Source organism: Thalassophryne amazonica, chromosome 2 (assembly GCF_902500255.1).
Source record: "Thalassophryne amazonica chromosome 2, fThaAma1.1, whole genome shotgun sequence".
Classification (NCBI taxonomy): domain Eukaryota; kingdom Metazoa; phylum Chordata; class Actinopteri; order Batrachoidiformes; family Batrachoididae; genus Thalassophryne; species Thalassophryne amazonica.
In genome coordinates, this window is record NC_047104.1 from 115,278,417 (window position 1) to 115,305,950 (window position 27,534).

General features: G+C 43.3%; 1 protein-coding gene across 1 annotated transcript in view; it reads left to right on the plus strand.

Moving 5' to 3' along the window:
* LOC117529603 (ephrin type-A receptor 6-like) overlaps positions 1–27,534 on the plus strand; it is a 384,313-nt gene that overhangs the window by 69,715 nt on the left and 287,064 nt on the right. The window contains exon 2 of the mRNA XM_034192438.1: positions 27,235–27,299. Within this exon, the coding sequence (XP_034048329.1) occupies positions 27,235–27,299 (65 nt within the window). The remainder of the gene's footprint in view (positions 1–27,234; positions 27,300–27,534) is intronic.

Below are 27,534 nucleotides of genomic sequence, written 5' to 3' on the forward strand. Positions count from 1 at the left end.
GCACTGCAGAGATCCTTTTTTTGGTTGTTTGCTGAAAATGATACCCTTTGAAGTTGAAGTGAAGGCACTCTCGACAAAATGACATAAACTAGAGCACTGTGCTCATAGAGCGCAAACCTCTGCAAACATTAGTTTCCAATTCCACAAAATTTTACCTTGGAAAATATTTTCAAGGTGAAAGTTCTGTTAGAAGTGACTTTTGATTAACTAAATTTGATGTAATCAAATGTCAGGACTATGTATTTAGTTCATGCACTTGAAGTGAAGTTTTTTGGTGGTGTTGTCAGGTTTTTTTATTTTCTAATTTTCAGTTTCTGAATTCATTTTCAGATAATTTTCACAGAACATTGGTTATCTCTGCTATGTACAGTGGGGCAAAAAAATATTTAGTCAGCCCCTGATTGTGAAAGTTCTCCTACTTAGAAAGATGAGAGAGGTCTGTAATTTTCAAGATAGGTACACTTCAACTGTGAGAGAGAAAATGAGAAAAAAAAAATCCAGGAAATCACATTGTAGGATTTTTAAAGAATTTATTTGTAAATTATGGTGGAAAATAAGTATTTGGTCACCACAAACAAGCAAGATTTCTGGCTCTCACAGACCTGTAACTTCTTCAAGAAGCTTTTCTGTCCTCCACCTGTTACCTGTATTAATGGCATCTGTTGGAACTCATTATCTGTATAAAAGACACCTGTCCACAGCCTCAAACAGTCAGACTCCAAACTCAACCATGGCCAAGACCAAAGAGCTGTCCGAGGACACCAGGAAGAACATGGTAGATGTGCACCCGGCTGGGAAGAGTGAATCTACAATAGTCAAGCAGGTTGGTGTGAATAAATCAATTGTGGGAGCAATTGTAAGAAAATGGAAGACATATAAGACCATTGATAACCTGCCTTGATCTGGGACTCCACGAAAGATCTCATCCCATGGGGTCAAAATGATCATGAGAACAGTGAGCAAAAACCCCAGAACTACATGGAGGGACCTGATGAATGACCTGCAGAGAGCTGAGACCAAAGTAACAAAGGCTATGCACTACGCACAGAGGGACTCAAATCCTGCAGTGCCAGGTGTGTCCCGCTGCTTAAGCCAGTACATGTCCATGCCCATCTGAAGTTTGCCAGAGAGCATATGGATGATCTAGAAGAGGATTGGGAGAATATCATGTGGTCAGATGAAACCAAAATGGAACTTTTTGGTAAAAACTCAACTCGTTGTGTTTGGAGGAATGCTGAGTTGCATTCCAAGAACACCATACCTACTGTGAAGCATGGGGGTGGAAACTGGAAACATCATGCTTTGGGGCTGTTTTTCTGCAAAGGGAACAGGACGACTGATCTGTGTTAAGGGAAGAATGAACGTGGCCATATATCATGAGATTTTAAGCCAAAACCTCCTTCATTCAGTGATAGCATTGACAATGCAACGTGGTGGGTCTTCCAGCATGACAGTGATCCCAAAAACACCGCTTGGGCAATGAAGGAGTGGCTCCGAAAAATGATTTCAAGGTCCTGGAGTGGCCAAGCCAGTCTCCAGACCTCAACGCCATAGAAAATTTGTGGAGCGAGTTGAAAGTCCATGTTGCCCACCGACAGCCCCAAAACATCACTGCTCTAGAGGAGATCTGCATGGAGGAATGGGCCAAAATATCAGCTACAGTGTGTGCAAACCTGGTGAAGACTTACGGGAAATGTTTGACCTCTGTCATTGCCAACAAAGATTATGTTACAAAGTACTGAGTTAAACTTATTGGCCAAATACTTATTTTCCACCATAATTTACAAATAAATTATTTAAAAATCCTACAATGTGATTTTCTGGATTTTTTTCCTCATTTTGTCTCTCATAGTTGAAGTGTACCTATGATGAAAATTACAGACCTCTCTCATCTTTCCAAGTAGGAGAACTTGCACAATCAGGAGCTGACTAAGTACTTTTTTACCACACTGTACAATTTGTCATTGCTTTTTGGCACTTTGTTTCCAACTGATAACTGGAAGATAGACAAACAGGCACAGAATTGGAACCTCCAATTTTGGTGGTGTAGGTACAGTTGTATGCAAAAGTTTGGGCACCACTGATAATTTTCATGATTTTCCTTTTTAAATCATTGGCTGTCTGGATCAGAAATTTCAGTTAAATATATCATATAACAGACGAACACACTGCTATTTGAGAAGTGAAATGAAGTTTCTAGTATTTACAGAAAGTGTGCAATAACTAAACAAAATTGGGCAGTTGCATAAATTTGGGCACCCTTGTCATTTTATTGATTTGAATACATTTAGCACGAGTTTAGCACTACTAGTTAAGGCCCCAAGTGGCAGGCCAAGCAAAATCTCAGATAAGCTTAAGCGAAGGATGGTGACAACAGTCATAGTCAACCCACAGACCTGCTCCAAAGACCGACAACATGATCTTGCTGCAGATAGTGTCTCTGTGCATCGTTCAGCTATACAGCACACTTTGCACAAGGAGATGCTGTATGAGGCTGTAATGCAGAGGAAGCCTTTTCAGAGTTGCTTGAGGTATGCTGAAGCACATTTGGACAAGCCGGCTTCATTTTGAAATATGGTGCTGTGCACTGATGAAACTAGAATTGAGTTATTTGAACATAACACAGGGCAGTATGCATGGCTGAAAAAGAACACAGCATTCCAAGAAAAACACTTTTGGAGGTGGTTCCATCATGCTGTGTGGCCAGTGTAGGTACTGGGAATCTTGTTAAAGTTGAGGGTCACATGGATTCCAGTCAATATCAGCAGATTCTTGAGAACAGTGTTCATGAATCAGTGACAAATTTGAAGTTACGCCAGAGCTGGATCTTTCAACAAGACAACGACCCTAAACACTGCTCAAAATCTACTAAGGCATTCATGCAGAGGAACAAGTACAACATTCTGGACTGGCCATCTCAGTCCCCAGACCTGAACATTACTGAAAATCTGTGGTGTGATTTTTAAGCAGGTTGTCCATGCTCGGAAACCAACAAACCTGAGATGTTGTGTAAAGAAGAATGGTCCAAAATACCAGAATCCAGAATCTCATTGGAAGCTATAGGAACCGTTTAGATGTATTTTTTCTGTTGGGGTGCCCAAATTTATGCACCTGCCTAATTTTGTTTAAAGAATTATTGCACATTTTCTGTAAATCCTATAAACTTCATTTCACTTCTCAAATATCACTGTGTTTGTCTGCTGTATGATATATTTAACTGAAATTGCTGATCCAAACAACCAATGATTTATAAAGGAAAGTCATGGAAATTATCAGGGGTGCCCAAACTTTTGCATACAACTGTAAATCCATAACAGAAAAATGAGTGATTGAGGCATTTTCCATTGAGATATAATGCAAAATGTATAACAAAAAGGGCTTTTCAATATAAAATTCAAATGTCCACAAAATCCACAATCCAGATCAGACTTTGTCAGGCGATAGTGAGTGACAGTCTGCACCCCTCTTTCAAATATAAGAGTGATTGGGGCATGTTTGATTCAGATATAATGTAAAAATACATTCAATTTAAATGGCCACAAAATCTGTAATCTGGATCAGATATAGATCCATCTTTGTCATCCTATATAATGCTTCTAAATATGAAATAAATTCTTTTTTGACAGAGTTGTGAATTTTTGAAAATTCATTAATGTTTAAGATTGGGATTTTTCCAAATGTCCAACATTTTTCCTGACTTTGACCTTTGACCCATGACCTTGAAGACTGAATCAGTTCTTGTGTATCAGGCTATGAATCTTCAGTAAAAATGTCATAACAACATATAAAAATTGTGGGCTCCAGGCTATTCACAAACAATCGGGGTGAAAACATTACCTCCTCCAACTTCAGTGGTGGAGGTAATTAAATAAAAGCATTGAATACAAAAGATTGGCATGTATAATTATGTGCTCCTGTTAGTAGAACACAAGCAACTCATTGCTTTCACAGCTAGTTTTCGTTAAGGACGTCAGGGGATAGATACATGAACATTTCCAAGTCACTGAATATGTGGAAATGCAAACAGTAAGGCACTGTACGGTAATTTTTCCTGGATTAGGCCATTCTAAAAAAGTGAAAAAACCCAAATGATCCGCACAGCCACAGCACTCCCAGTCAGAAAAAAAATTTTATTTAACAAAAAAATAAATGTAACGTTTCAGGCAAATGCCCTTTGTTCTAAAAAAAGTGGCCATGCAAAGAGGAGACTAATGAGGGAAGCCACCAAGACACCCAGACAATTGTGCAGGAGTTACTGGCTCCTATAGCTATGACTGGAGAAGCTGTGTAGACCTTTTGTCTACTACATTATCATACAGCACAAAGAATGATTTTCCTCTTAAAACAGTTTTGAATTAAAGAAAGCTCCAGGTCATTCCAGGGTCTCAAACTACCTTGTTAGGCTTACAACTGGGTCTGGGGAGTTAAAACCCTTGAAAAAGAATTGTTTTCCACAGCTTTTTGTGTGTGCTGCACCCTGTAACTCCACTGTAGTTAATTTTGTGATGTGTTGTAACCTTACTTTGTGAAATACAAACACCACAAATGACTGAAGCATGAAATGATGGTTCTCAATTCCAAATTGGGAATTGTGAAACAAAAGCGCATAACAAGGATGGAAATGCGCACAAATGCACTCTTCCTTCTGCTGCATTAACGAAAATTCGCTTAAGAGTTGCGATACTAGTTGGATGGAAACCCAGCTAATGAGAGAGAGTACCAGTTCCTGTTGTAATACTGGTACACGTAAGTACCGTTTGTTACCATGACATAATATGGTAGAACAACCAAAGGTATTGTTCAGTCTTATTTGTGAAAGTTAATCCCACACGATCTGGTTTCTATACTGTGCTGGTTATTGCACCATAAGCAGCACAAAATACCAGCAAATTTGCTCGCTCTCCATTGACTCCGGTTAACTCTGGTGTGAGCCTGTTGTGAAGAGACTCATCCACTATGGTGGCGATGCTGGATTACGTTGCAGCAAGTTATGAGGCGTCTACGTATATAATGTCTATATTCCTACCCACCTGTGGATGTCAGCACGTTTGCCTCACAGCGAGAAGGTCCGGGTCTGTCTATATGTTTCGTACCTGTGAGAGACTGGTGGTCTGTCCAGGGTGTACGCCGCCTTTTAACCAGTGACTGCTGGGATAGAGCCTAGTGACTTTTAACAGGACTAAACTGGTTCAGAAAATGAATGAATGGATTTGGAGGCTGTAATTGGTATTGCTGCTGAACTTGGATGACACTTTTTGTATGACATGACATGAAAAGTTAAGCACTACATTTCCTGCATATTCCTATGAATTCCCATGCGTAATGTGGTTAAATAAAGTTTTTAAAAAATCTTAAACTGTTAACAAGCACCCATTTGGTTAAGGTTAGTTTTAAGGTTAGAATAACCATAACAATAAAGAAAATATGACTTACTATTTTTTATTCTATCTTGGATAAACCTTGTCCTGGGGGTTAAAATATGTGGCATATGTATAAAATCCACACAAAAAATACATATGGCTCACAATATGCTAAACTGTTATGAAAGTGTAACATAAAGGTCAGTTTTTCAAGTTACATGTTTTTATTGCAAACTAGTTTGAAATTGTAGTACACATATATTTCTTTCATAAAGCATAGCATTTTTTCTGGATATTCCACTGTTAAAGGAGATTTTTTTAATGAAAGACGTGCGGATGGGTCCGCGCGTCGGGACGCAGCCGGTGCGGTGCGGCGGCACAGGAAAAACACCTCCGTGTTGATAACCATTTGTAAAATCCAGGCGGCTTTTGATGGCTTTCAGTGGAGTGAGTATATGAGAAATTGTTTAACAGCTGGACATGTTCCAACTTGTCCTTAAGGCTTCCAACGGAGGTGTTTTTCCTGTGGCAGAGCATCGCGGCGGCTGCGAGCCGACGCTGCAATCCGTCCGCACGTCTTTCATTAAAAAAAATCTCCTTTAACACTGGAATATCCAGATAAAATGCTGAAACCGACTTCTTCTGAAACTTCTCTGTTCTCTCACGATGTCCTGGATCAATAGAGCCTGAAATGTGGAGGTTTTCAGCTTGAAACAGGCTGACGACGGCGCCTGGGAGCGCTGCGCGACATCTCGCACCGTGGGAAGTCCTTAAAGCGACAGAATCACCTCAAAATCTCTCATCAGCCGTTAAAATTTTCACTGAAAACCAGCTTAATTTTTCGAACCATGTCCACTTCGATGTGTCTCACAGGTTTAGAAAAAATTTTGATCAAACAAAGCGCCAGTCTCTCAGCAACTTCTCAGACAAAGGAATTCCGACGAGGGGCTGGACGACTCCTCCCACAAGGAGTGCTCACAGGCGAATGACGTCACCGACAGGCGTGGAAAAACTCACGCATGCGCATGAGGGTTCAAGCATGTCTGAAGTAAAAACATATGAATGAAATCCATATAGTTTTTGAAAAAATAAAAAGGACCTATACTTTATTGACAGACCTCGTATACATTAGTTACATTAGTTTTAACAATAACAAACATTTCTATTCAACAATCCATATTTAATAAACACATTCATGAAGTACCTCAGGTGTAATATAACGGTTTAGCATATTGTGAGCCATTTGAATATGTACAAATGTTTGTTTACCATTTGTCGTACATTTTAGTACAAACCTTTTGTGAGGTTATGCTGTACTGAGAGGTGTACCTAATATTTAAGCAGACCTCAGTCCAATTCTGATAAGTGGAAGTGACACAGAAATGATTTTGGATAAATATAGCCGAAGCAAACACTTCCTCCTCTGACTCTGTCCACGTATGTGTGGTTTTAAAGTTCCATTGCTTTGTCAGTTTCTTTCATTTCCAAAGCCTAGGTCTGGTGGCCACCAAGGCCACTGCTGTTTGTTTCTGTATAGAGAAAGAGAGAGAATCAGGAAGAGAGCCGCTGCGAGTCTGTACCAAACTGATGAACCTCCTTAAGTGTGTTGCTTGCACTGGGAATGACACAAAAGTATGTTGTCAGTAAGTCAAATTTAGAAAAAAAGACATCATTTTCTGTTTGCAATGTTTGCCAGAGAGAGAGAGAGAGACAGAGAGAGATAGAGAGAGAGATTGGGAGGGGGCATTGAGAGAAAGAGAGAGAGAGAGAGAGAGCCATGATTCTCCATTTGTCATTCCATCTTTTCTGCTAGAATCAAATCTGTGATGAAGACATGATCACTGCTAACAGGATGCACGTCCTGGTCCCTCCAGTCAGTTCAACACACACAAAACAGACATCCACAGCCAGTGGTGGGCACAGTTCTGCTAACCGCTAATTAGTGAAGCTAACTTTTTTGTGAGTGGATTATCTTATCAGCTAACTTCAAAAACCATCAGTGGACCAATTCGCTTCCAATAAATTTAGTTCCGATAACTTTTAGACCGCTAACTTTTTTTACCTAGTTAGTAATGGTGATAAACATTTATAAACCCCGGTGGCACCTGTCTGCTACATATTTTGCAGCAGTGTGTCAACTGAGCTCACCAGCAGAAGGGACCTGGCTGCAAGACTACCACAAAACAAAACAAAAGTCATCAAACTTCACAGAATTTGGTGGTCCAGCCGTCAGACAGACGTCTTGAAAAGGAAAGCAGGATTGACTTATAGTTTTGATTTATAAATCAAATTAATCTGGATAGAATAACTACATTAATGTCAACTCTCATTTGTACAAAGTGAAAATATAACACATCTTTTAATTTTAAAATAATGCACTAATTCTGAAGGTTTGAACATTAGTACACACAGATGCCCAATGGAATTATGGGTAAACTGAGCCTCCACTCACACTGATTGGTTGACTCATTCATTCTTGTAAAAACCAACACAAGTTAATGTAAAGTGTGTGTTGGTGTTTACAAATAAATGTGCATTTGTAAAATATGTATTTTTTTCATTTGTAAAAAAAAAAAAAGCATTTGCTAAACCGAAAAGTCTATTTGTTGAATTGTGATTCAGGTCGACAACTGTGTTATATAACCGGGCGCAATTCCCACTGCCATCCAGTAGATGGGTCAAAATGCATAGAACACTGCCATCTACTGGCATCCACTACAGGCAAGCAAGAGCTTTTGACAGCTCTTGCTTGCCTCTACTGGTGGTTGGCTCTCACTGCGGTATTGTATCACTTCCTGTTCCGGAGCACAGCGGTGTTTTGCTGTATCTGTTAGCTGTTTAATCTGCGCAGTTAGATTGATCTAGTTACCTAGATAACGATTTGTTTCACAGTGTAATCTTCACGTGCCTTAACTAAAGCACTCCCTCTGCTGAATCACCTCTAAATTATTTACACATTATTCACTTTGTGTGTTTTTAGGAATCCGCTAGCTTAGCGCAGCTACTAGCTCTTAGCCGGTTTAGCATGGCGGCTTCTCCTGTCTCTCCCGCACTTTTCTGCTCTGGGTGTGAAATGTTTAGTTATTCCTCGGCCTCCTTTAGCAGTAATGGTACTTGTAATAAGTGTAGCTTATTCGTAGCTTTGGAGGCCAGGCTGGGCGAATTGGAGACTCGGCTCCGCACCGTGGAAAATTCTACAGCTAGCCAGGCCCCTGTAGTCGGTGCAGACCAAGGTAGCTTAGCCGCCGTTAGTTTCCCTCTGGCAGATCCCGAGCATCCGGGAAAGCAGGCCGACTGGGTGACTGTGAGGAGGAAGCGTAGTTCTAAACAGAAGCCCCGTGTACACCGCCAACCCGTTCACATTTCTAACCGTTTTTCCCCACTCGACGACACACCCGCCGAAGATCAAACTCTGGTTATTGGCGACTCTGTTTTGAGAAATGTGAAGTTAGCGACACCAGCAACCATAGTCAATTGTCTTCTGGGGGCCAGAGCAGGCGACATTGAAGGAAATTTGAAACTGCTGGCTAAGGCTAAGCGTAAATTTGGTAAGACTGTAATTCACGTCGGCAGTAATGACACCCGGTTACGCCAGTCGGAGGTCACAAAAATTAACATTGCATTGGTGTGTAACTTTGCAAAAACTCTGTAGTTTTCTCTGGGCCCCTCCCCAATCGGACCGGGAGTGACATGTTTAGCCGCATGTTCTCCTTGAATTGCTGGCTGTCTGAGTGGTGTCCAAAAAATGAGGTGGGCTTCATAGATAATTGGCAAAGCTTCTGGGGAAAACCTGGTCTTGTTAGGAGAGACGGCATCCATCCCACTTTGGATGGAGCAGCTCTCATTTCTAGAAATCTGGCCAGTTTTCTTAAATCCTCCAAACCGTGACTATCCAGGGTTGGGACCAGGAAGCAGAGTTGTAGTCTTACTCACCTCTCTGCAGCTTCTCTCCCCCTGCCATCCCCTCATTACCCCATCCCCGTAGAGACGGTGCCTGCTCCCAGACCACCAATAACCAGCAAAAATCTATTTAAGCATAAAAATTCAAAAAGAAAAAATAATATAGCACCTTCAACTGCACCACAGACTAAAACAGTTAAATGTGGTCTATTAAACATTAGGTCTCTCTCTTCTAAGTCCCTGTTAGTAAATGATATAATAATTGATCAACATATTGATTTATTCTGCCTTACAGAAACCTGGTTACAGCAGGATGAATATGTTAGTTTAAATGAGTCAACTCCCCCGAGTCACACTAACTGCCAGAATGCTCGTAGCATGGGCCGAGGCGGAGCATTAGCAACAATCTTCCATTCCAGCTTATTAATTAATCAAAAACCCAGACAGAGCTTTAATTCATTTGAAAGCTTGACTCTTAGTCTTGTCCATCCAAATTGGAAGTCCCAAAAACCAGTTTTATTTGTTATTATCTATCGTCCACCTGGTCGTTACTGTGAGTTTCTCTGTGAATTTTCAGACCTTTTGTCTGACTTAGTGCTTAGCTCAGATAAGATAATTATAGTGGGCGATTTTAACATCCACACAGATGCTGAGAATGACAGCCTCAACACTGCATTTAATCTATTATTAGACTCAACTGGCTTTGCTCAAAATGTAAATGAGTCCACCCACCACTTTAATCATATCTTAGATCTTGTTCTGACTTATGGTATGGAAATTGAAAACTCCCTTCTGTCTGATCATTTCTTAATAACATTTACATTTACTCTGATGGACTACCCAGCAGTGGGGAATAAGTTTCATTACACTAGAAGTCTTTCAGAAAACGCTGTAACTAGGTTTAAGGATATGATTCCTTCTTTATGTTCTCTAATGCCATATACCAACACAGTGCAGAGTAGCTACCTAAACTCTGTAAGTGAGATAGAGTATCTCGTCAATAGTTTTACATCCTCATTGAAGACAACTTTGGATGCTGTAGCTCCTCTGAAAAAGAGAGCTTTAAATCAAAAGTGCCTGACTCCGTGGTATAACTCACAAACTAAGTTGGAGAGGAAATGGCATCTCACTAATTTAGAAGATCTTCACTTAGCCTGGAAAAAGAGTCTGTTGCTCTATAAAAAAGCCCTCCGTAAAGCTAGGACATCTTACTACTCATCACTAATTGAAGAAAATAAGAACAACCCCAGGTTTCTTTTCAGCACTGTAGCCAGGCTGACAAAGAGTCAGAGCTCTATTGAGCCGAGTATTCCTTTAACTTTAACTAGTAATGACTTCATGACTTTCTTTGCTAATAAAATTTTAACTATTAGAGAAAAAATTACTCATAACCATCCCAAAGACGTATCGTTATCTTTGGCTGCTTTCAGTGATGCCGGTATTTGGTTAGACTCTTTCTCTCCGATTGTTCTGTCTGAGTTATTTTCATTAGTTACTTCATCCAAACCATCAACATGTCTATTAGACCCCATTCCTACCAGGCTGCTCAAGGAAGCCCTACCATTATTTAATGCTTTGATCTTAAATATGATCAATCTATCTTTATTAGTTGGCTATATACCACAGGCTTCTAAGGTGGCAGTAATTAAACCATTACTTAAAAAGCCATCACTTGACCCAGCTATCTTAGCTAATTATAGGCCAATCTCCAACCTTCCTTTTCTCTCAAAAATTCTTGAAAGGGTAGTTGTAAAACAGCTAACTGATCATCTGCAGAGGAATGGTCTATTTGAAGAGTTTCAGTCAGGTTTTAGAATTCATCATAGTACAGAAACAGCATTAGTGAAGGTTACAAATGATCTTCTTATGGCCTCAGACAGTGGACTCATCTCTGTGCTTGTTCTGTTAGACCTCAGTGCTGCTTTTGATACTGTTGACCATAAAATTTTATTACAGAGATTAGAGCATGTCATACGTATTAAAGGCACTGCGCTGTGGTGGTTTAATCATATTTATCTAATAGATTACAATTTGTTCATGTAAATGGGGAATCTTCTTCACAGACTAAGGTTAATTATGGAGTTCCACAAGGTTCTGTGCTAGGACCAATTTTATTCACTTTATACATGCTTCCCTTAGGCAGTATTATTAGACGGCATTGCTTAAATTTTCATTGTTACGCAGATGATACCCAGCTTTATCTATCCATGAAGCCAGAGGACACACACCAATTAGCTAAACTGCAGGATTGTCTTACAGACATAAAGACATGGATGACCTCTAATTTCCTGCTTTTAAACTCAGATAAAACTGAAGTTATTGTACTTGGCCCCACAAATCTTAGAAACATGGTGTCTAACCAGATCCTTACTCTGGATGGCATTACCCTGACCTCTAGTAATACTGTGAGAAATCTTGGAGTCATTTTTGATCAGGATATGTCATTCAAAGCGCATATTAAACAAATATGTAGGACTGCTTTTTTGCATTTACGCAATATCTCTAAAATTAGAAAGGTCTTGTCTCAGAGTGATGCTGACAAACTAATTCATGCATTTATTTCCTCTAGGCTGGACTATTGTAATTCATTATTATCAGGTTGTCCTAAAAGTTCCCTGAAAAGCCTTCAGTTAATTCAAAATGCTGCAGCTAGAGTACTAACGGGGACTAGAAGGAGAGAGCATATCTCACCCATATTGGCCTCTCTTCATTGGCTTCCTGTTAATTCTAGAATAGAATTTAAAATTCTTCTTCTTACTTATAAGGTTTTGAATAATCAGGTCCCATCTTATCTTAGGGACCTCATAGTACCATATCACCCCAATAGAGCGCTTCGCTCTCAGACTGCAGGCTTACTTGTAGTTCCTAGGGTTTGTAAGAGTAGAATGGGAGGCAGAGCCTTCAGCTTTCAGGCTCCTCTCCTGTGGAACCAGCTCCCAATTCAGATCAGGGAGACAGACACCCTCTCTACTTTTAAGATTAGGCTTAAAACTTTCCTTTTTGCTAAAGCTTATAGTTAGGGCTGGATCAGGTGACCCTGAACCATCCCTTAGTTATGCTGCTATAGACTTAGACTGCTGGGGGGTTCCCATGATGCACTGAGTGTTTCTTTCTCTTTTTGCTCTGTATGCACCACTCTGCATTTAATCATTAGTGATTGATCTCTACTCCCCTCCACATCATGTCTTTTTCCTGGTTCTCTCCCTCAGCCCCAACCAGTCCCAGCAGAAGACTGCCCCTCCCTGAGCCTGGTTCTGCTGGAGGTTTCTTCCTGTTAAAAGGGAGTTTTTCCTTCCCACTGTAGCCAAGTGCTTGCTCACAGGGGGTCGTTTTGACCGTTGGGGTTTTTACGTAATTATTGTATGCCCTTGCTTTACAATATAAAGCGCCTTGGGGCAACTGTTTGTTGTGATTTGGCGCTATATAAATAAAATTGATTGATTGATTGACTGATTGATCCACCACAGAAATCATCCAATCCAGCACATGGATTCAGCCCCATCTCGAACAGAAGATACAGCTGAAGTAATTGATTCCTTTAGAAGCAATGGATATCTTGGTAGCACTATGATGACCACTAATAATCCTGTTTTGAGCTCATGAATAACATTTTGAAATATTATAAAATACAGTCAAAAAGGTCAATGTCGCTATGCACAAATAGTGTACAGAACATGGCTCTAATGCTTCCTCCTCTCTCGTTTCCTCTGACTGAGTGATTAAATTTCTAGATTGGAGGATTAGCCCCTGTGATTATTGCTACACTGACAGTTCTGTTTTGCCATGTCTGAAATAATACATGCAATTTCAGTACTCTTCAACTATCAGATCATTAACCAAAAATGATATGATACTTAATGATCTGACATTTCAGAGACACAATATCAGCTGTAATTCTGTATCAGCAAAGCAGACTGGTTGTGGCTGAACATTATGACATATAACATTTCTGAGACAGGCACCAGATGGTCTGGGATTGCTGTGATGTACTTGGCCATGCCACTGGCTGTTTAAGGTCGCCTCTGTATTTACAAAAGCAGCATGAGCCCTGTCTCTTTTCTGTTAGATATCTGAGCAATGACGGCTGTGGTTATTGTTGTCATCAATATAAATGAGCTGAGCATGGCAGATTTAACTAAATCATTGAATGGTGAATGTGATGGAGGGTAGAGAGAGGTGTCATTTGAGTCCCTGACTGAGCCAAAGACATCTTCTGAATGCCTTGGGTGGTGTGAAGCAGAGCGCCAGTCAAAAGTGAGATGCATCCTGCCTGTTTGTGTGTGATGTCGTTCTTACTTGTACAAACATTTTAGTTTTGGCGAAGTATCCCAAGAGCAATTCATAGATTGGCACTCAGTCTAATCAAGTTTAACCCTCTGGGGTCCAGGGGTATTTTCACAGTTTTATCATGCTTTCAGAAAATCCCCCTTTAAGGCAGTTTTTGTAGTATAATGCCCATGTCTTGCATCTCAACATGTTCAGGGCTTGGTTTCATAAAGCAGTCTAATATTTTAGTCTACTAAACCTACTTAGTCGACTAAGCTCAGTCAACCAGCATTAGCCATCTAATCTCCGTTTCACATTAGTTGATGATTTTCACGGGACTTGGAAGTGCTGTTGCCAAGAAACAACTCCAATGTACGAGAGTTTTGTTTATGTCCGGTGTCGCAGACCAAACGGTCCCCCCTAAAAATTGGTCTGCCCTGTCTTCACTGCGTATGTGTCATTTGGGCCCACAGCAGCACGTCTGAGACAAACTCTCTACACCCAAGAGATCAAAGGGATTAATGTGATTATTAACCATCAGATAAGGTAAAACCTCTTAAATCATTTTAAAGTCAGTTTTAAGCAGAAACGAGTTGATAATTGGTGAGTCGTATTGATGCTCTGAAATGACGTAGGCGCAGCTGCAACTGTGGCATTCTGATCGGTCTGCCGTCTTTTATTATGAAATAATGCTGAATTTATGTGGAAATGATTGTTGTACAAAAGCTTCAGATATGTCGCTGAGATAGATGATGACTGGACTGGAGTTTTAAGCAGAAACGAGGTGATAATCAGTGAATCGCTGGTGAAACTCAGAAATGGCAACGCTGAGCTCCGAAATGACACATGCGTAGTAAAGACAGGGTAGACTGATTTTTAGAGGGGACCGTTCTGTCAGCGTCACTGGGTTGGTCGTCTACTACAACCATGGCTGACTCTGCTGCACCCAGAGATGCTCCCAGAAAAAGGCCCCTATGTTCTCCAAAGAGGAAGAAGCTCTCCTTTTGGAGGAATACGAATGATGTAGGAGTGCTCTTGAGCGTTCCAAAGGAACAACGTCGGCCCAAGCTGCCAAAAGACGGGCCTGGGAGGAGATCGCAATGTCCCTCAATAGGTAGCTGGACAAATCGCATGATGTGCAGGATAAGTGCCGAACTAACATCCCTCACGATTCGGCACATGGTGGACTTGGAGACGTGGATAATGTCGCTGATAACCTGCTGAAAGGTCCCACTGGCGTAAATCCTCAGTGCAATCAAAACTGGAAGAAGGGCTGGCAAGGTGTTGTTTCTCCTGTTTTTGTGGTTGATGACTAGAGCTATCACGTCCATGATGAAGAGGATTGTAGACGAACAGAAATGGTATCGCTGTTGAACCTTGGTGTCCATAAACATCTCCAATGAATTATTGTGGTCCTAGAACACATGCTATCGCTGTAAGGCTCTCCTTCCTTCCTGCTCTATCAAGTGGTGGTACATGACAGCCACCATTTTTGAGGTAAGACACTGAAGTTTTGTTGACTAAAATAAAATTAGCCTCATCTGTAGCAGGCTAAAAACTTTAGTCAGCTAACGTGAAACTTTAGCCACCTAAGTGTTTTGTGCAATGACTAATGCCAAAAGATCGACCAAGTGAGTTAAGGCAACTAAACAAGATTAGAATCCTTGGTACTCTGGCAAAATAATTTCCTTCGGGATAAATAAAGTTTATCTTATCTTAACATATCTTATGAAACCGGGTCCTGAACAATCTCCGTTTTCAGAATATGTCACATATATGTCAAGATTACTGTATGTAGAATTACCCCATTATCCAATCAGAGGGCTCAAGGCTCTCCAGACAAAGTTCTGCCTGATGAGAGGGTGGGCCAATGCACAATCATGGCCAATATCATGTACATCAGAATGCCAATTTCAATAAAATGTTGAATGTCATACTAAATACAAACTATAGAGCACTGTGCTCGTAGAGCGCAAACCTCCAAAAAGCACAATCAGTTCTTGCCTATCAGGATATGACTCCTCTATAAAAAAAAAATGTCATAATGACATATGAAAAAGTGTGGGCTCCACAAACAAACAGGGATGAAATCATAACCTCCTCTAACTTCACTGGCAGAGGTAAAAATGAGTGATTGAAGCACTTTTGACTGAGATATAATGCAAAATGTACACCAAATGGGCTTTTCAATATTAAATTCAAATGTCCACAAAATCCACAATCCGGATCAGAGCTGGATCAAACTTTGTCAGGCGATAGTGAGTGACAGTCTGTACCTCACTTTCAAATATGAGAGTGATTGGGGCATGTTTGATTAAGAAATAATGTAAAATATACATGAAATGGGGTTTTCAATGTTAAATTTAAATGGCCACCGAAACTGTAATCTGGATCAGATCAGAAACTTCTTCAGTGGAAATGGGATACCATCCTACATAACACTCTCAAACATGAAACGAATTTGATCTTTTTTGACAGAGTTATGAATTTTTGAAAATTTGTTCTATGTTAAAGATAGGGGATTTTTCCTGACTTTGACCTTTGACCTATGTCTTTGAAAATTGAATCATTTCTTACCTATCAGGATATGAATCTTCAGTAAAAATGTCATAATGATATTTGAAAAATTGTCCAAGGCTGTTTACAGACAGACAGACAAACAAACAAGCAGGGTTGAAAACAAACATCTCCAACTTCGTTGACTGAGGTAACAAACAGCGGTTGAAACATAACCTCCTTCAACTTTGTTGGTGGCGGTAAATACATCACAAATAACTCACCTGATTGTGTCATTTTTTTGTCTGACACCTTTAATCATGTGGATGAATAGTTTTGGTGCTACAAATGGGTTGATCAAAGTCTTCAGGTCTCAAAGGCAGTGGTGGGCATCTCATTTGCCTACAGAGGATATAGTAGTTTTTTCTGAAAACAGCTCTCTTCTGTTTGCAGAGGGTAGAACAATATAACTACTAAGAAATTATTAACAGGTAGGTCTCAACTGCTTTTAAGTTTTAAAAATGTTTGTCACTGTTTAGCTTGGTTTATTACATTATCGGTCTAAAAGTTATTGGTCGGCAATTCATCAGAAGATAATTAGTCCGATGATGGTTTTTAAAGTTATCTAAAAAGATAATCCGATAATGAAAACGTTATCTTCGATAATTATCTGTTATCGGATTATCGGAAGTGTGCCCACCACTGCTCAAAGGTAGTGTAAAATATGTTACTCGTATTTCTACCCATTTCTTTTATGTAAGATTCTGCCCCTTACCAAAAACCAAACCATTGTATTCCTCATTTTGAGTTTATTCAAGGTCACATTAGAAACCAGGCCTGGAACACTCACAGACAGTGTCCATCTTGTGAAAGACTCCTAAAATGAGTCATACAACACTTTTTATACCTCGTGGGTGTTAACAATAGGTGTGGTTTAGTCTTACATTTCTAATGTTACTGGCTCTCACCAACAGGGGAAGATCTCCGTGTGTCTGAAACTTGGACACATGATGGAAGTGAAACTTAACTTGTATTTCTCAGAACCTCCAAACAAATAACACAGTAGTTGATAGCTAACATAAAAATAAAGAATTAGCACAGATATTATCTAACAAATATAAAGATCTTGAAGCAACACATAAATTGTTAAGTCCCTTTAGCTGTTCTCTTGTTTTCACTTGGGGGTTGCCACAGGAGATCTGCATATTGATGTACAAGTTTTATGCCGGATGCCCTTCATGATGTAATTCCCTGTGAGTTGGATAAATTTGGCAGAGGTGGGGTTTGAATCAAGAACCTTCTGCTCTGTAACCAAATGCACTAACCACTTGCCAACACCCCTACCCAACAAAAACTGAGATGCTGCACTTTGCAGTCTGTGGCAATGAGAACGAGAGAGAGAGAGAGAGAGAGAGAGAGAGAGAGAGAGAGAGAGAGAGAGAGAGAGAGAAAGTGACCATCTTTAGGTTCTGGAATTGGCTGTAAATGCAAGATCAGATACAACAGGGACTCAAACAAGAGGTGACATAAAGTCCCACAGTCTATGACAAAGATCACAGGGATTCACTGCTTGATGGGAAGTGCCTTGTTCTGTGCAGTATCATGCCATAGGAGAAAATATTTTATTGCACACTGTAAAAAATAAAGTTCAGTCAAGTTGAAAATGTAACACAACCGACACAATCCAAGTGTTTATTCTATTTAATTACAGTTATAGGTTTTGTGCCAGAGGGTAACTGTTCTAGAACAGTTCAACATTTCTTCATTGTGAGTGACTCCTGAGAGTTAAATAGAATCAACACTTGGATTGCGTAATGCTATCAATGTCTGTCATTCTTAAATGCTAAAAATAGGTTGCAAATGATGTAGTTTGGGGTGGTGGTCAAGCAACTAAGTGTGCTTGTTTCCAGCACAGAAGGTTCCTGGTTCACACCCCACCTGTGCCCATTGTCCATATAATATGCGCCAGGAAGGGCATAAAGTGTAAAACTTGCCAAATCCACCTCAGATCACCTGTGGCGCCCACCAGTGGAAAAACAAGGGAGAAGCTGAAGGGACTTACAAAGTAAAGATAACACAACCTGCTGTCAAAGATTTTTAAGTTTTGTGGGTTTTTTTCCCAACTTCAGGTGCCATGCAATTACATTAAATCAACTTGCTTTTCTAAAATTAGGTTATTAGTTCATTCAAAAGATAATGTTTATCTCAACCAAATCTTGCTAGTTATAATGCAAAGTGGAGTCAACTTAAAAACGCTTCACAGATGGTGTAAGTCATCCTTTTTAGATATCAACGTGAAGAAAACTAAAGAGATGTTAATTGATTTTAGGAAAAAGCAGGATGATATTTCTCCTGTAGTTATATTAATGGACTGGCTGTGGAAGTTGTACAGAACTATAAGTACCTTGGAACCTTTATTGACAGTGGATTAACCTTTGAGCACCAGATTGACCCGGTATGTAAGAAAGCTCACCAGCACATGTATTTTTACCGTAAACTCAGGCATTTTAATGTGGACAGTACTTTTATGAAGATGTTTTATTCCTGTTTTATTGAATCTGTTCTTACCTTTTCTTTTATCTGTTGGTATGGGTTTTTAAATTTGAAAAACAAAAACCGTCTGGATTGTATTGTAAATGAGTGCAACAAGATTGCTGGCGTTTCCATAAACGACCTGCCATCTATATATAAAAACAGATCAATTAAGAAGGCAAGGTTGATCATGGACGATTCCAGTCACCCCCTGTACCCTGAGTTTGCAATGCGTCCATCTGGTCATAGATTCATGTCAAGTATAAGAACTCCTTTATTCCTGTTGTTATTAGATTTTTAAACACTATCACATGAGTGGTTTTTAACTAGGTTTTCTTATTATTGAGTTATTATGTTTACTGTGTGGTGAGTTTTCATTGTGAGTTTTTATGCTATATTTTAGATCATGTTATGTCTATGTATGTCCGAATGTGTTCTACTGCTGGCTGCACAACGAATTGCCCCTGGGGGGCTAATAAAGTCTACTTGATACTTGACAGCTGGTTGTGTTATCTGACTCAACTTACGAGGTCTGTCAATAAAGTAACGGTCCTTTTAATTTTTTTCAAAAACTAGATGGATTTCATTCATATGTTTTACGTCAGACATGCTTGAACCCTCGTGCGCATGCGTGAGTTTTTCCACGCCTGTCGGTGACGTCATTCGCCTGTGAGCATGCCTTGGGAAGGAGTGGTCCTGCCCCCTCGTCGGATTTTCATTGTCTGGAAATGGCGGGATGAAAAGGACTTTTTTTCCATCAGAATTTTTTCAGAAGCTGTTAGAGACAAGCACCTGGAAACCATTCGAAAAATTTATCTGGCTTTCGGTGAAAATTTTACGGGCTTCACAGAGAATAAGGTCTGTTACTACAGCTTTAAGGACCCCTTTAAGGACGATCGGCGCGTCGCGCTCTGAGCTGCGACGACGCGGCACAAGCCACTGGACCATTTCTAAACGGATGGCTCTGTGGATACGAGACCGTCGTGTGCTCTTTCTCTGGTTATCACAAGAGGTGGACATCAGCCATTTTCCGGCAGATTTCACTTTTAACAAGAGATTTTGTCATGAAAAGCCGCGCGGAGGCTTCGCGTGTCACAACCGATTCGCTTTGGAAGCGAGACAAAGGAACACCTCCGTTTCGGCGTGTCAGAGGACAAGTTTGGACATGTCTATCTTGGCTTTCAATGCTTACCAGTCCAGTAAGTATCAGTGAAATTGTGGAGAGCTGGACATGTCCAAAGTTAATGAGTTAGAGTTAATGACTAACTCATTAACTTTGGACATGTCCAGCTCTCCACAATTTCACTAATGAGTGACAGCTGTCACCTATCACCAACTCATCAACCACTCCATAAAAGCCGGACGACATCTCCACCCCGCTGCCGAGATATCGTTTGCCTTCGAGGTATTTTCTCAGCCGTATCCAGTTAAGTAGTAGGTGCTACTGTTAATTCTTACTGTGTTCCTGTTTCGGAGGTGGAGGTGTTTTACCCACCATTGAGGAACTGTTGCTGATTGTATTCCTGGGTGTACACACACCCACACCTAACTGTTTCTGCTTCCTGCCAGCAGTACCAGATCCGACAGCCGGAGACGTGGCCACCTGGGGACTCGGAACTTGGTGACTCCAGTATTCTCTGGGTTCGGTGGCAGTGGAAATCGTGTGGGATTGTCTTCTATCCTCGAGCCTGCCCACATGTCACCTTAGTACATTTGACTCTGTCCAAATTCTGTATTTGTCTATATTTCGTTGTGCACACTTCACAACAGTAAAGTGTTGTATTTTTGGCTCATCTATTGTCCGTTCATTTACGCCCCCTATTGTGGGTCCATGTAATTACACTTTCACAACAGGATATCTCGGCCAACGTCAACCATCTGTTGGACAGAGAATGGAAGAGCAGGTGCACAGGCGTCTGCAGGGGGCGTGATCGGTGAGTTGCAGCAAATCCTCTCCGCCTTTACTGCTCGGTTGGATTTAATGGCCGAGCAAAATGTCATCCTCAACCGTAGGATGGAGGCTCTCACCACGCAGGTGGAAGCGCGCGCTCAGGGCGTGGCTGCAGCTTCTCCTCCTGATGACCCGGTGCCGAATATAGACATTCCACTGGTCATCCAGCGAACCCCCCCACCATCCCCTGAAGCTTACATAAGTCCCCCGGAGCCGTACGGAGGTTGTGTGGAAACGTGCGCTGACTTCTTAATGCAGTGTTCGCTCGTCTTTGCACAGCGTCCCATAATGTACGCTTCAGACGCCAGTAGGGTGGCTTATGTAATTAATTTGCTTCGAGGTGAGGCACACGCCTGGGCTACGGCGCTTTGGGAGCAGAATTCACAGCTCCTTACCACTTACACTGGGTTTGTGAGGGAGTTCAGAACGGTTTTTGATCACCCTAACAGAGGCGAAACCGCTTCAACAGTGCTGCTGTCTATGAGACAGGGAAGTCGGAGTGCAGCTGAGTATGCAGTCGACTTCCGCATTGCGGCTGCAAGGTCCGGCTGGAATACGACTGCGCTCCGCGCCGCCTTCATAAACGGACTGTCATTGGTCCTGAAGGAGCACCTGGTGGCTAAGGATGAGCCGTGGGATTTGGATGGTCTAATCAATCTAGTTATACATTTAGACAATCGATTAGAGGAACGCCGTCGGGAGTGAGACGAAGGACATGGCCAGGCACGCACCGTCCCTCTCCCTTCCGGGTCCGAAAAGGTTCCGCCCTCCCCACGCTCCACAGCCTCTGCGCTCCGTGTGGCAACAGCTCCCCCTGCTGACGATGCTATGGACACGAGCAGGGCCAGATTAAGATCATCTTACAGACAGAGGAGAATAGCCCGCGGGGAGTGCTTTTTCTGTGGCTCAAATGAGCATCAGCAGAGAGACTGCCCCAAACGGTTAAACACGAACGCCCACCCTTAGAGACTGGGTTGGGTCCAGACATTCACGTGGGACATACACGTATTTCCACACGTCTCCCAGTCACGATCCTGAGCGGGGATTTAACCCTTCAATCCCCAGCACTGGTGGACACGGGGTCAGAAGGGAATCTGCTGGACAGCAGAGGTAGGGCTCCCTCTGGTGGCGCTTCCTTCACCTTTGAAGGTACGGGCACTAGATGGCACCCTTCTCCCTTTAATCACACACAAGACACAACCAGTAGTTCTGGTGGTGTCTGGGAATCATCGGGAAGAGATAGAGTTTTATGTGACTCCTTCTACTTCCCGCATGATTTTGGGCTTCCCGTGGATGGTAAAACACAATCCCCGGATTGATTGGCCATCTGGGGTTGTGGCTCAGTGGAGCGAAACCTGCCACCGGGAGTGTTTAGGATCCTCGGTTCCTCCCCGTTTAAGTGCTAATGAGGAGGTTATAGTTCCCCCCAATCTGACGGCGGTGCCGGTTGAGTACCATGATCTTGCTGACGTTTTCAGCAAAGATCTGGCTCTCACCCTTCCCCCCCACCGTCCGTATGATTGTGCCATTGATTTGATTCCGGGCGTTGAGTACCCGTCCAGCAGGCTGTACAACCTCTCACGTCCGGAGCGCGAATCAATGGAGACCTACATCCGGGACTCATTAGCTGCTGGGCTGATCCGGAACTCCACCTCCCCGATGGGTGCTGGTTTCTTTTTTGGGGGCAAGGAAGACGGCGGACTCCGTCCATGCATTGATTACAGAGGGCTGAACAAGATCACGGTTCGCAACCGATACCTTCTGCCCCTGTTAGATTCAGTGTGCATGGAGCCCAAATCTTTACAAAACTTGATCTTAGGAATGCGTACCACCTGGTTCGGATCCGGAAGGGAGACGAATGGAAGACGGCATTTAACACCCCGTTAGGTCACTTTGAGTACCTGGTCATGCCATTTGGCTTCACTAACGCCCCCGCGACATTCCAAGCTTTGGTAAATGACGTCTTGCGGGACTTCCTGCATCAATTTGTCTTCGTATATCTGGACGATATACTCATCTTCTCCCCGGACCCTGAGACTCATGTCCAGCATGTACGTCAGGTCCTGCAGCGGTTGTTGGAGAACCGGCTGTTTGTGAAGGGTGAGAAGTGCGAGTTCCACCACTCGTCTTTGTCCTTCCTGGGGTTCATCATCTCCTCCAACTCCGTCGCCCCTGATCCAGCCAAGGTTGCGGCGGTGAGAGACTGGCCCCAACCGACAAGCCGTAGGAAACTACAACAGTTCCTCGGTTTTGCAAATTTTTACCGGAGGTTCATTAAGGGCTACAGTCAGGTAGTTAGCCCCCTGACAGCCCTGACCTCCCCAAAAGTCCCCTTCACCTGGTCGGATCGGTGCGAAGCCACGTTTAGGGAGTTGAAACGTCGGTTCTCGACTGCACCAGTTCTGGTGCAGCCCGATCCTTGCCGCCAGTTTGTGGTTGAAGTGGACGCCTCTGACTCAGGGAAAGGAGCCGTGCTGTCCCAGAGCGGGGAGTCCGACAAGGTTCTCCACCCTTGTGCCTATTTTTCTCGCAGGTTGACCCCGGCAGAGCGGAACTATGACGTGGGCAATCGGGAACTTCTTGCGGTGAAGGAGGCTCTTGAGGAGTGGAGACACCTGTTGGAGGGAGCTTCGGAGCCATTCACGGTTTTCACGGACCATCGGAACCTGGAGTATATCAGGACCGCCAAGCGGCTGAACCCCAGGCAAGCCCGCTGGTCACTGTACTTCGGGCGTTTTGACTTCTGGATCACCTATCGCCCCGGGACCAAGAATCAGAGGTCGGACGCTTTGTCCCGGGTACACGAGGATGAAGTCCAAACAGAGCTGTCGGATCCACCGGAATCCATCATACCTGAGTCCACTATCGTGGCCACCGTCACCTGAGATGTGGAGAAGACTGTCCGGGAGGCCCTGGCACGAAGCCCGGACCCAGGCACAGGTCTGAAGAACTGCCTATACATCCCACCAGAAGCCAGAGCTGCAGTTCTGGATTTTTGTCACGGTTCCAAGCTCTCCTGTCACCCAGAGGTGCGAAGAACCATGGCAGTGGTCCAGCAGCACTTCTGGTGGGCGTCCATGGAAGCCGACGTCCGGGAGTATGTCCAGGCCTGCACCACCTGCGCCAGGGGCAAGGCTGACCATTCGAGAGCCCAAGGTCTGCTGCAACCGCTCCCGGTGCCTCATCGCCCCTGGTCCCACATCGGCCTGGATTTTGTCACGGGCCTCCCGCCGTCCCAGGGCATGACGACCATCTTCACGGTAGTGGACCGTTTCTCCAAGGAGGTCCACTTCGTGGCCCTCCCGAACCTCCCAACAGCCCAGGAGACTGCAAACCTCCTGGTTCACCACGTCGTGCGTCTGCATGGGATACCAACAGACATTGTCTCCGATCGTGGTCCTCAGTTCTCCTCCCAGGTCTGGAGGAGCTTCTGCAGAGAACTGGGGGCCACCGTGAGCCTCTCGTCCGGGTATCACCCACAGATGAACGGACAGGCAGAGCGGGCTAACCAGGAACTAGAACAGGTCCTCCGTTGTGTTACATTTGCGCACCCGATGGCCTGGAGCAACCACCTGGCCTGGATCGAGTACGCACATAACAGCCCGGTGTCCTCTGCCACTGGCCTCTCCCCGTTTGAGGTGTGTTTGGGGTACCAGCCCCCATTGTTTCCCGTGGTGGAGGGAGAGGTCGGTGTGCCCTCGGTCCAGGCCCACCTACGAAGATGCCGTCGGGTGTGGCGTTCCGCCCGTTCTGCCTTGTTGAAGGCCCGGACGAGGGCTAAGGCCGATGCAGACCGCCGGCGTTCCCCGGCCCCTGCATACCAGCCCGGGCAGGAGGTGTGGTTATCCACGAAGGACATTGCTCTCCAAGTGGACTCCCCGAAACTGAAGGACAGGTACATAGGCCCCTTCAAGATCCTAAAAGTCCTCAGTCCGGCCGCAGTGAAGCTCCAACTCCCAGCTTCACTGTGGATCCACCCCGTGTTTCATGTTTCCAGGATCAAACCGCACCACACCTCACCCCTCTGTGCTCCCGGACCGGCACCGCCTCCTGCCCGGATCATCAACGGGGAGCCTGCGTGGACAGTCCGCCGGCTCCTGGACGTCCGTCGTATGGGCCGGGGGTTCCAGTATTTGGTGGACTGGGAGGGGTATGGACCAGAAGAACGCTCCTGGGTGAAGAGGAGCTTCATCCTGGACCCGGCCCTCCTGGCCGACTTCTACAACCGACACCCCGACAAGCCTGGTCGGGCGCCAGGAGGCGCCTGTTGAGGGGGGGGGGGGTCCTGTTGTGTGGGCCGCTGAAGAGGAGGTACTGCTGGCCCACCATCAGAGGGCGCCCTGCCTGGAGTGCGGGCTTCAGGCACGAGAGGGCGCTGCCGCCTCACAGGACAGCCGGGAGTGACAGCTGTCACTCATTAACTCCTGACAGCTGTCACCTATCACCAACTCATCAACCACTTCATAAAAGCCGGATGACATCTCCACCCCGCTGCCGAGATATCTTTTGCCTTCGAGGTATTTTCTCAGCCGTATTCAGTTAAGTAGTAGGTGCTACTGTTAATTCTTACTGTGTTCCTGTTTCAGAGGTGGAGGTGTTTTACCCACCATTGAGGAACTGTTGCTGATTGTATTACTGGGTGTACACACACCCACACCTAACTGTTTCTGCTTCCTGCCAGCAGTACCAGATCCGACAGCCGGAGACGGTGGCCACCTGGGGACTCGGAACTTGGCGGCTCCAGTATTCTCCGGGTTCGGTGGCAGTGGAAATCGTGTGGGATCCGGCTCTTCTCTGGACGGATGTCTTCTATCCTCGAGCCTGCCCACACGTCACCTTAGTACATTTGACTCTGTCCAAATTCTTTATTTGTCTATATTTCGTTGTGCACGCTTCACAACAGTAAAGTGTTGTATTTTTGGCTCATCTATTGTCCGTTCATTTACGCCCCCTGTTGTGGGTCTGTTTCATTACACTTTCACAACACTCACAGGCGAATGACGTCACCGACAGGCGTGGAAAAACTCACGCATGTGCACGAGGGTTCAAGCATGTCTGACGTGAAAACATATGAATGAAATCCATATAGTTTTTAAAAAAATAAAAAGGACCGTTACTTTATTGACAGACCTCGTATTCTTTTTTATAGTGTACACAGCAAAAACAGACATTAATTGAAATTAACACTTGTTGACAGCTCTTGCTCTTGTACGGTTGTTGCCCAAAGATGCTAAAACTATGCAGCATAGCTCCAGCATCTTTGCTGCTCCTCCCAAACAAGCCCATGTACGCTTCATGCCCCCCCCCCAAAATAAATAAATAAATAAATAAAAATGGTGGTATCTGCAAAATAGCTGATGCCACTTGCATTTTCTTTTGATGCTCAGAGAAGCTTTGTATGTTAGGCTAGCATGTAGCTAAGCTATCATTAGCACTACGGTACACAGATAATTCTTGTTGGATTATTAAAGAATTCCTTTAATCATGTTCACTTCAGAAAACATTCATATCCCCGTGATCACTAGGTAAAAGGTAGGGTACAGGCCGGTGTCACAGACTGAACAGTACCCCCTAAAAATCAGTCCCACCCCCTGCCTTCACTGTGCATGCGTCATTTCGGATGCTCAGCAACAATTCATGAATTATCGCCTTGTTTCTGCTTAAAACTGACTTTAGAATGATTTAATAGGTTTTAGTTTGTCATCTGATGGTTAATAATCACATTATTCCCTTTGATCGTTCGATCGAGAGTCAGACTCAGAGAGTCAGACTCAGACGTGCTGCTGTGGAGCTCTGATCGCTCCACCATCTTTTATTATGAAATAATGCTGAATTTATTTGGAAATGATTGTTGTACAAAAGCTTCAGAGATCTGTCACTGAGATAGATGATGACTGGAGTGCAGTTTGAAGCAGAAACGAGGCGATAATCGATGAAATGCTGCTGATGCTCCGAGATGACACATGCTCAGTGAAGGCAAGGGGGCCGATTTTTGGGGGAGGGCGGGCCTTTCGGTTGGTGACACCGGCATTCTATCACAGGGCCCCATACAGACAAACGCATTGAATTCCTGCATATCTTTGGAGGCGGAGGGAAGCCAGAGCAGCAGAAGGGAAACCATGTACAGTAAATTCCACATAGAAAGGACCAGGTCAGAATCAAACGTGGGACCTTCTCACTGTGAGGTAACAGTGCTAATCAAGAAGCCACTGTGCTATAATAATGTTTTAATAGTCATTCATAGCATCTTTAAGGGATCTGTAGATTTTTCAGTACATTTATTGGAGATGTTAATATAAAGACATAATCTTTCAGGTATTTAACAGATATGCATCTTGCTCTTTATTCTTCTTTTTATTTATACGTGATGTAGGACAGAAAACTCCTGACCTCTAGGAAGAAGAGCATTCATCTCCCAGACTTATGTAAACAGCGTTTACTTCAGGGGATGACTCAGACTTTCCTGAGAGCTGTTATTTCATAGGTGGTTGAATATGATAAGAGCTTTGCAGCTCTGGCAGCCTCTTTATTGACAGCTTGATAACAGTTGTCTGCTTTTTTCCTGTTGTGTCACCCCATTTCTCGTCTTCTTAAATTTCCTGTCCAACCTGGCTCACATCCTCTCTGTCCTGGTCTCTCGTCACTCTTTCCATTTATACTGTTGTTCTTTCGTTCTTCCAACTTTATGCTATTATTTTACTTTTGTATTGTCACCCCCACTCTCTACAGTGGTTCTGTTGGACACGACGGCAGTGCTTGGAGAACTGGACTGGAAGACCTATCCTGTCAATGGGGTGAGTTCCATTAGCATCTTCTTAAATATGTATCAACCTGCTGTTATGAAAATCTATCTATCTATCTATCTATCTATCTATCTATCTATCTATCTATCTATCTATCTATCTATCTATCTATCTATCTATCTATCTATCTATCTATCTATCTATCTATCTATCTATCTATCTATCTATCTATCTATCTATCTATCTATCTATCTATCTATCTATCTATCTATCAATCAATCAATCA